The sequence below is a fragment of the Herpailurus yagouaroundi genome, unplaced genomic scaffold, assembly GCF_014898765.1.
Source record: "Herpailurus yagouaroundi ecotype Mexico unplaced genomic scaffold, PumYag 196, whole genome shotgun sequence".
Taxonomy (NCBI): domain Eukaryota; kingdom Metazoa; phylum Chordata; class Mammalia; order Carnivora; family Felidae; genus Herpailurus; species Herpailurus yagouaroundi.
The window spans coordinates 8,125,684-8,135,720 of NW_024412427.1; the positions used below are offsets into that span (position 1 = coordinate 8,125,684).

The 10,037-nt window shown below is 57.0% G+C and overlaps 1 protein-coding gene across 1 annotated transcript in view; it reads left to right on the forward strand.

The window, feature by feature from the left end:
• Positions 1-214: 214 nt before the first annotated feature.
• TGM2 (transglutaminase 2) overlaps positions 215-10,037 on the forward strand; it is a 32,005-nt gene continuing 22,182 nt past the window's right edge. Inside the window, exons 1-3 of the mRNA XM_040447083.1 lie at positions 215-337; positions 3,897-4,076; positions 8,698-8,940. Coding sequence (XP_040303017.1) covers positions 328-337; positions 3,897-4,076; positions 8,698-8,940 — 433 coding nt within the window. The 5' untranslated portion in view covers positions 215-327. The remainder of the gene's footprint in view (positions 338-3,896; positions 4,077-8,697; positions 8,941-10,037) is intronic.

A 10,037-nucleotide genomic window follows, 5' to 3' on the forward strand; every position in this document is an offset into this window, starting at 1 on the left:
GTGTGTCCTGATCTAATTCTGTGTCTCTGTCCATTGCCGTCGCAGCCTTGAGGGCTGTCCGCTCCCCCAGGGGGCGCCCTTGCTCAGCTGCCACTCCTCTCCACTCAGGCTCCTGCCCCCGGTGCACCCGAACTGGCTGAGAGCAGGGCCCAGAATGGGCAAAGGTGGCCCCGCCGTGGCCCCGCCTTCTGGCGCGGCCCCGCCCCCTGCCCGCCCAAAGCGGGCTATAAGTTCTCTGTCCCTCTCAGCTTCGGCAGTGCTCGCCTTCAGTGGTCGCACTTGGAGGGGCCTGCCACCCGTCAGAGGAGCCACCGCCACCACCTGACCATGGCCGAGGGTGAGTATCAGGGTCAGCGCTGCCGCCAACTCACGGGCCGGCGCCTGGCCACCCCTCCCTGTCTCAGGGGTCCCCCCTGTGCCATGGTCGGCTGGGGGTCAACACCTGGCAGGCGCTCTCCCCAGTCTGGAGAGCAACAGGAAGGCTGGGCTGGGTGAGAAGGGCCTGGCTCCCCCTCAGGCCTGGCCCCGCTGGGGCCTTTCCATCCCCAGGGCAAAATCATTAACCCCTGCCTCCCCGAATCAGACAAAAGCAGTGGAACATGCAGGCGTGTTGTCAACTGCAGAGCACTGGACTAACGGGCCACTGTCACTTGTCCTCGGTCAGTTAGCGGGGCTGGGTCCCTGCCGTGGGCCGGCCGGCACGAAGCTGTGCAGCGGGGTCTGGCCTGGCCTCAGGACACTTAGCTTTGTTTGGTCCCTGCCAGGCGCGGGGAGGAGGCCTGCATGTCGTACAAGTCATGCAAGTCATGCCTGGCTGACTCCTTGGCCCTGGGGCCAGAGAAGAGGTTCTAGCACCCTCTGGGCTGAGAGCACACATGTTCTCTAAGGTCCCCTCCGGCCCCCAAGTTCTGCAACCCCAGTCTTTGGCCACTTGTCGATTCTCAGTTTCCCCTCCCATAAAACATGGATGGGTCGCCCTCGGTACATCCGTGAGGGCCAAGGGGAGTGGAGTCGGGGTCCGATTAATTTCCTACCTGCTCCCCCACTCCACACACACACACACACACACAGTCGCAGCGGTGGCAGCACTCCCGTCCCAGGGGAGGGGTTTCTGCAATGCAGGGTGTCCGTGGACTAAAGCGGCTGGACCCCGTGACCCGGCTAACTCTCGGCTCGAGTCCATGTGGAGAGGGCCTCCACACCACACTGCAGCCCGGGAAGGAGGCGCTGGGAGAGGGGCTCTGAAGAGGGACATGGGGCATGTGGAGCAGGGACGGGAGGAGGGAAGCTGACCTACCGTGTGACCTCGGGCTCCCCTTGTCCCTAGCTGGGATCTGGCTCCCCAACACGTGAGATCAAAAACCAGCTCAGGGCTGGCTGTGATGGGTCCTCTAGGTGGCATCTGGGATGCAGTTTCCCATCCCTGGCCCTGAGGGAGGCTCAGTGGGGCTGGGGGACCCTGGAGGTGCCAGCTGTGGATGACCTACCTGCCCCATTACCACAGTGGCCGTCTCCTACAGGGGTCCCGCTGGCCTGGGAGACCTGGGGTCCTTTACTCAGTGCAGAAATCCTGTGATCCTGGAGCTCGGTGCTTCTGCACCTTGGGAGCTGGGCATGACTTCTGGAAATTCCTCTTTAGATAATAGCCCAAGAAAGCACCCCACCTGTCCCAGCCCAGGAACTGACAATCTCTCTATGGTCTTCCAGGGGGACGATGGTGGTCTCTTCCTGCTTAAGCTCTCTGGAGTAGAAGTTTTCAAAAACAGTGTTTCCTCACCCTAGCGGGCCAGCCAGAAGCCCTCCCTGGCGGTGGGGGAGGTCTCTCCTGCTGTGAGCCCCAGGGGGCAGCTCCCTCGGGTCTCTTCCCAGGCTCAGAACAACACGGGAGTGTTAGGGAAGGGAAGGAAGGAGTGGGGGAGATGGGGAGCAAACCATGAGCTGTGGAGCGAGGGGCTTCCAGTGCAGGCTCCAGAATTCACAGCCCGGGTTCAAATCCCAATGCCGCAGCTTGCCTCGGAATATTTCCTCCCAGTGGTGATAGTATCTGCATAGGTGGAGTCTTTGTTGTGAGGTTTTGGGGGAGAAAAGCCGTGTCAAAGCCCTCTCTCAGCAGTCACCGGGCACTTGGGGATCTTCCATGGCAGAAGCAGGGCACCCGAGTCGATGGCCCAGTGGAAGGACCCACTTGCTGGGTGACTTTGGGCAGATCCCTGCCCCTGGGTCTCAGCTGGACCGCGTACTCTCCAAGGGCCCCACGGCTCTGAGAGTCCACCTTGCCCACTCTCCCCACGCTGCGGTCTTCTTAATCTTAACTTTGAGCTTGCCAGGATTTCTGAGGTGTGTGCTTCCCTCGGACTCCCCACCCCCACCCGTGACCTGTACCCCTGCCTTGGCCTTTAGCTCCCTCTGAAACTACAAATAGAGCTTTCACATAACAAACTTCTGCCCTGGGCTAGGCCCAGCTTCCTCTCCTAGTCCTCTCAGCAGCCTTTTGAGACTTCCGAGGAGGCACAGAGAGGGAGAGAGACCCGTCCAGGATCACACAGCAGCACTGCAGAACTGAAAAGCGTAGGTCCAGAAGTCTCCAAACCCTCTGTCATTTTCAAACCTTTTTTATCATGGAGAATATTGAAGACACATCAAAGTAAAGAGAAGAATATAATACATGCCTGTGTTCTCATCACCCAGCCTCCTGTGGCCGCTCCTGCCGCCCGGTACCCCTCACCTCCCCACCCCTGCCCCTGTTATTTGGAAGCAAATCTCAGACATCACCATTTCACCTGCCAATATTTCAGTAAAACATAAGGGCTCTCTCTCTTTAAGACATGAATAAATTAACCAAAAGTCCTTAATATCGCCACGATTCCACGGGCATTCAAATCTGTGATTGTCTCATGAGTGTAATAAACGTTTTAGAATAGTTTTTAAAAGACCAGGATCCAGATGAGGCCCACATAACACGATGGGTCGAAATGTGTCTTCTGTTTCTCTTAATCTATAGTTTCTCCCTCCAATGAATTTTTTTCTTTTTTTTCCTTGCAGTCTTTTTTTTTAAGTTTATTTATTGATTTTGAGAGAGAGAAACAGAACGTGCCTGCAAGTGAGGGAGGGACAGAGAGAGAGGGAGAGGGAGAGAGAGAGTCCCAGGCAGGCTCTGTGCTCTCAGTGTGGAGCCAGACGCAGGGCTCGGTCTCAGGAACCGGGAGACGGTGACCTGAGCTGAAATGCAGAGTCGGACGCTTAATGGACTGAGTCACCCAGACGCCCCACCTTGCGGTTTAGTTGTTGAGACAACCAACTCCTCTGCCTTTTGTCTCCCAGAGGGTGAATTTTGTCGATCGCATCCTGGTTCTGTGTTTAACATGGCCCTCAGTCCTCTGTATGCCCTGTAAATTGAAAGCCGAACCTAAAAGGCAAAGTCGAACCTCCACCCAATACTGCCCCACCTCACTTTTAACAAAAGAACCCTTTAATCTTGACCGAATAGCTCCTGTTGAGTGAGCATTTGTTATGTGCCAGGCACTGTACAAAGTGGTTCACAGCAGTCCCGTGACAGGTGAGGAACGGGAGTCCAGAAAGTGGACTTGCCTGAGGTCACGATGCTGGAAGGCGGCCAGGACTTCTCCCACCACGCCACAGTGAGCACGACATTGTGACTATGACAGTGAGCACGGCGTCGTGACTATGAGGAAGAGAAGAGTCGTCGGGGAGATTCGGCCCCGGCTGACCCCAGGGTGACAGGGCGGGGTGGGGGCTGGGGAGGGGGCAGGGCGGATAGCCATTATCCAGAGAGGCCTGGCTCCTGGGGATCCCCACATCCACGGAGCCCCGAGGGCACAACTGGCTGAGGGAGGCCATCCCGGCTCAGGCTCACGCCCCTCCTGCTGTCTCCGCAGAACTGGTTCTGGAGAGATGTGACCTGGAGCTGGAGGCCAATGGCCGTGGCCACCACACAGCCGACCTGTGCCGGGAGAAGCTGGTGGTGCGGCGGGGCCAGGCCTTCCGGCTGACTCTGCATTTCGAGGGCCGAAACTACGAAGCCAGTGTGGACAGCCTCACCTTCAGTGTCACGACCGGTGAGTACCACCCCGTCGCCCCGACCTGCTCTGTTCTGTGATCTCCTGGCCCCCTGACGATGAGGCAGGTGGCTCCGTTCCTCTTTGCCACCCCCCGCCCGAGAAGGTCCTAGCGGCCACTAGCCCCATTGTACAGATGAGGCAACTGAGGCCCAGAAAGTGGAAAGGGGACGCCCCAGGCCACCCAGCCTCGTAAACAAGTTTGTTGGACACCCGGTTCCAGAAAACCTGTTATCGCCCTGGATAACAGCTTCCTACCACAAAGGTCATCAAGATCCTGCCCAAATCAAAACAGCTTTCCAACTCTTATCAACAGCTACTTCCCCCAATCCACATAACCTGAAGGCCTCTGGGATCGGGCTTACGTTGGCTCTGGGTAGCGGAGAGAACCCAGCTGCCATCTCCCTGAGGGGACAATTTTGTGTTCCCATAGTTCCTTCTCCAGGCCTCAGGAGGGCTGCCTCAGGCTCAGGGGGTGGCAGACCTGGGCTCTGGTGCGGACTGGACTGCCTACCCGCTGTGTGACCTTGGACAAGTTGCGTAGCCTCTCTGGGCTTGAGTTTTATCTTGTGAAAAGCACTCCTGGTAGAAGGTGTCAGGTGAGAAGGGCCAGACGTGGCGGGGTGCCTTGTAGACGTTAGTAGCCGCTGCTGCTGTTGCTCTGGGGGGCCCAGTGACGGGTGGCCCCAGCCACCTCATCCCCACATGCCCAGTTCCCAATCTTCTTTGCTTGCCATTCCTGGGAAAGTGGCCTCGAATGCCGAATCTCTGGATTTGGCTCCTGGTGGGAACCACTCCCTTGAGGTCAGCTAGGGGCCACCTGGCTGGGACTCTGCCCAAGGGTGAGAAAGGCCAGTTCTTTCTGAGACCACCGAGGGCAGAGACAGCAGCAAACAGGCTGCGGCCCATATTTACCTGGGTGGCCGTTTGATAAGGCTTATCATGGTGCTTGCAGACCGGCCATGGATATCTTCCCTATGCCTTTCCTTCCTCCCTCTCTGCTTCTGGCACAGATACACCTACTACCCAGGGGCAGCACCCCCCCCCCACAACACACACACAAAACCAGTCCCCTTGGGGCCCTTTCTAACTGAACTTAGGAGCATCCAGGAGCCTCTGATCTTTCTAACTCAGTTTCCCTCTCTGTAAAGTAGAAGGTTGTAGTATATGATAGTTATGTGCTGGGTAAGATACCCTGAGAAGAGTCAAGGTCAGGGTCAGGCTTGGGATGATGAGAATCACAGCAACCTACTGCATGCATGCTCCTTCTCGATCTGCCCATCTGGGAAACATACTGAGACCCCATTTTATGGATGAAAATACTGAGGCTCAGAAAGGTCAAGTTACCTGCCCAGGTCACACAGTAAGTTAAGGACAAAGCAGGGTTCAAACCCTGCTCCCAGAATTGAGGCTTTTCACTGGTGAGCTGACAGCAGACATATCTACCTAATCACCATAAGGGCCTGCTGGGCCTCAGTTTGTTCTTCTGTGAAATGGAACAGTAGAGAAACTGCCAGAGGAGGCTACCACTGACTTCCCACCTTCTTTCTCTTCTTTCAAGGCATCTCCTTTCTTGCTTCTTCTCCATTTGTCTAGGCGGCCTGGTGCCAGGTAATTAGGCCTCGAGTTCAGGGTTGGGGGAGGGGGTGGGTACAGCTGACCTTCTCATCCCAGCAGCTAATCTCTGTTCTCCAGTCTCTACCAATTTATCTCAAACCATAGCCGGTCTGTGCTGGTCACCTCTACAGCCCTCGAGCAGACACGGAGGGCACTCTATCTCTGGATGCACACAGCTTCCCTGTCTGGGCCACCAAGACCCTCCCATGGGCTGAGGAAGCCTGAGAGACAATACCAGGAAGCCAGGCCTTTCACCTCAAGGCCTGGTTTGGATCAGCACCCAGCCCCGGGCCTGGCCTGAGCACCTTGCTCTTGTGCTGGAACATTCTAGCTTGTGATCAGCCTGTCCTGCCTCCTAAGGGAAACTGAGGCCCAGAGAGAGGAGAGAGCTGGCGAGGTCAGCTCTGAGAGAGGTCACTCAGTGAATGGAGTATGTGGCCTGATCCTACACATACCCGGATGCTGTGTATTTCACCCAGACAGTTGGAGACCTGACAGGCTCTGTTACGGGACACAGACCGCAATAGACAAACACTTTATCATGGGAATAAAGCTGTTTCCTTCCAAGAGGGGACCAAGCTTTGGAGGGTGAGTGGGGTGGGAGTGAGGCCAGCCTGAGGGAGTGAAAAGAACCTTTATGAGGTTAATAGAGGGCTTTCCTCTGGAAGGTTGCCCTCGTCCACCCCCCTACTCCACCCAGTCATGGTCTGGGATAGTCCCCAGGACTCCTCAGGTCTCCAGGTCATTTAGGCCCACAGGGATTCCCCGAAGCATCTCTGGCCCCACAAAGATGTGAAACCAAAGCCGATGACTTTTCGAAGCCAGCTTATGTGAGCAGTGGTGGCGGGGGTGGGGTGGGGTGTGGGGAACAACCTGTTCTCTCCCTGACCCCCCCATTCGGGGACCCTTGGAAAAAAGCAGTGTGTGTGTGTGTGTGTGTGTGTGTGTGTGTGTGTGCACGGCTGCCCCAGGACGGGGAGAAAGGGAAATGTTTCCTGACCTGTCCTTGAGGGTGGTATGTCAATAGAGACAGTGGCTATGGGACCTGGCCCAGGCTATTCCCATGGTGACCAGATCACTGGATGTCCAAACAGGGACATTTCTGAGAATGAAAGGACACCATTAAGAATTATGCTGGGGCCGCAGGTATAAACTGGGGCTGTCCCAGACAAACTGGTCTCCCCGCCTTTGTCCCTCTCAGCCTCAGTTTCCATATCTGTAAAGTGATTCAGTTGAACAAGACAATTTCTACATTCTGCCCCAGTCCTCAAAATCTGTTGTTTGGCCTGGGGATTCTGACTTTTAATAACACTGAGGAATGCTCACATTTACTGCACAATTACCGCACTGGTCACTGTTTTGAACGCTTCCTGAGAAGTCCCTTGCCGGTCCTCCAAACCGGGCCAGGAAGTGATAGTGACAATAATAAACCAGAGCTATCATTTATTGAGCACTTACTGTGTGCCAGGCACCATGCGATGTACCTCAACTGCTTTAGGCTTTACAATGACCTTACGAGGAGCTAGGTATACTGTAATTGACCCCATTTTACAGATGAGGACACTGAGGCCCAAAGAAGCTAAGTAGCTTGTCCGAGGTCACAGAGCCAGTTTCAGACACAGGATCGACCCTCCTCAGGCATGTGGTCCAAGCCTGTTTTCTTCCTGGATGAGAAAATTGCAGATCAGAGAGGCCTGGTGACTTAGCCCCAGCTCACGGAGCACTCAGAACCTGAGAAGGGGGACCAGACCCAGGCTGGCTCTTGGGGCCCTGTGCTGCCTGACTTCTCAGGCTTATAGCTGACTCCTGGCACCCAGTCAGGGCCTCGGAGGCCTGTGTCATGCCTGTTAGCTCATGGTTATATTTGGGCTCGGGTGTGGCCGGGGCTGTCGGGTGGGTAGGAGGAGGCAGGGTGCTGGGAGGGAGCCCCTCAGTGAACAAGCCCCCATATTGTTAGCAGCAGGTGGGCAGAGCTCCAGGGAGGGAGATGAAAGGGTAAAAATAAACATTCCCGGGCAGCCGCCCAACCAGGCAGAGAAGGTTCTGTTTCTCCTCTCGGCCACCCAAGTCCAGAAAAGATGACCAGCCCCTCCTCGCCCTCCCATGACTCAAACCTGCCTGCCCAGGCAGGGCCCTCCCCGCACCAGGAAAAGCAGGCTCCCTATCTCGCTGAAGCTTCCAGACCCCTCACAAGAGACCACAGGAATGAGAGGCGCCCTGGAGGACAGCCCAGAGCCTAGAGATCTGGGCTCAGATGCTGACGTTGCCCCAGACCCCTACGATATCCTCGGGAGACCCCCTCCTCTCTGAGCCTCAGTTTTCCCATCTGTACAAGAGGTCTCAGGGAAAGCAGGCGGTGGGGGGCGGTGGTTATAACTACCTCCTTGGAACTGCCTTTGAAGATACAGAGGCCAAAAGCCGGAGGGGGCCCTGGGGAGACAGACACCTAGAGGCTGGATGGGCCAGCACCTACCAGCAAGGGGCCTCCCAGACGGGTTCCTGTGGGGCATCAGAGGACCAAGGTCTTATCCTACTCAAAGTCTGGGCTTCTTCTTCTGAAAGGAAGAGCTGGACCCTTTCAGGTAAAGGATTTAGGAGGAAATGGAGCATCCATTGGTGCTACAGAGGGACAAACTGAGCCCAGAGAAAGGGCGTGCAAAGTCACGCCAGCCCAGGCAGTGCGACGGAGGCCCTGCCCCAGGTTGAGCGGTCCCCTCCCCCGGGAGACATCTGTCCGGTTGGGAACCTGCTGTGGGCGCGAGACCTGTCGCATGCTCTCGCAAAAGTGCCCTGCGAGGTCGGGGTCTGACCCTCGCTTTACAGACGAGGAAACCCAGGCTCAGGGAGGTGAAACCTCTCGCCAAAGTTCCCTCGACGGTCGGCAGCGCACCTCGGCCTCCGACCCAGGCCCGTGGGACCCCCGGCGTGTGCTGGCCCCCGCCGGGTCTGCCGCCGTCCCTCCCTGCCCACGTCCGGCTCACGGCCACTGCTTCTCCTCTGTCAGGCCCAGCCCCCAGCGAGGAGGCCGGCACCCGGGCCCGCTTCCCGCTGTCCGATGCCGTGGAGGAAGGTGCCTGGACGGCCAAGGTGGTGGGCCAGCAGGACAGTGCCCTCTCGCTGCAGCTCAGCACCCCGCCTAACGCCCCCATCGGCCTGTACCGCCTCAGCCTGGAGGCCTCCACCGGCTACCAGGGCTCCAGCTTCGTGCTGGGCCACTTCATCCTGCTCTTCAACCCCTGGTGCCCAGGTGAGCCATACGATCTGTCGGCAGGGTGCGGAGACGGGCAGGGCCGGACCCACCCACGGGGGCCACTGAGGGTGGGGGCAGTGGGGCAGAAGAGACATCAAAGCAGGTTGAGCGAAACCCCCTCAGCGCCGTGCCGAGCTCCGGCCTCGCCAAAACCTTGCGATGTGAGTACTCTTATTATTATCTCTACTTATGGAGGAGGAGACAGGCACTCGGACACAAAATGACTTGCCCAAGGCCACACAGCTACCAAGGGATCTCACCCTGTGCTGGAGCTCATGTGTTCCCACGGCACTGTGCCGGGGCACAGACGCATCTCGGGTTCAGAGCCCCATTCGGGAATGCGGTGCCCAGGGGAGGCCCAGGGCCATGGCTCCGCGTCTGGTGGTGTTTCGTGGGGCTCTGCTTGAAATGTCCCCAGACCGGCCCGGGGAGGGGAACCTGAGGGAGGTGGAGGGGTAGGGTAGCCAGGAGAGGCGGGCAGGAGCAATTCGGTTACCTACGCGCCTCTTTGTACGCTCCCTCAATTCCTCCTCTCAATGATCCCACGGGGGAGATTGTTAGTGTCCTCGATTCCCAGACAGGAAGCAGGCTCAGAGAGGTCAAATGGCTTTTGAAGGGTCCTCTAAGTAAGTAAGTGGGCAATGCTGGACAAAACTAGCAAGTTGCAGGGGACAGCTCAGAAGAAAGGAGGTTGGCTCGAGGAGGAAGCGGGAGGCGGGGGCTGCCACATCCCTTCCCGGGCCTCAGTTTCCCCTTCTGACCGACAGGGCAGTCAGATCCATTTCTTTCTTGCTCCTGCACAACACGGCTGAGAGAGATGCCTTGTGGGCAGGCCTGGGAATGGGGAGTCCCTCCTCGACGCTGGGGTCCAGCCACACATTCCAGCCTCTCCAGCATCAGACGACCAGTTTCTTACTGGACCACTGCTTTTATCTTTTTCTTTACCATTTTGGGACATTTTATAACACATTTGAGGGGAAAGTTTTTTTATTTTCTCTTTTACATATCTTGGCTTTCATTTTTTTTTTTTTTTTTAAGCTTATTTACTTGGAGAGAGAGGGGGCGAGCAGGGGAGGGACAGAGAGAAAGGGAGA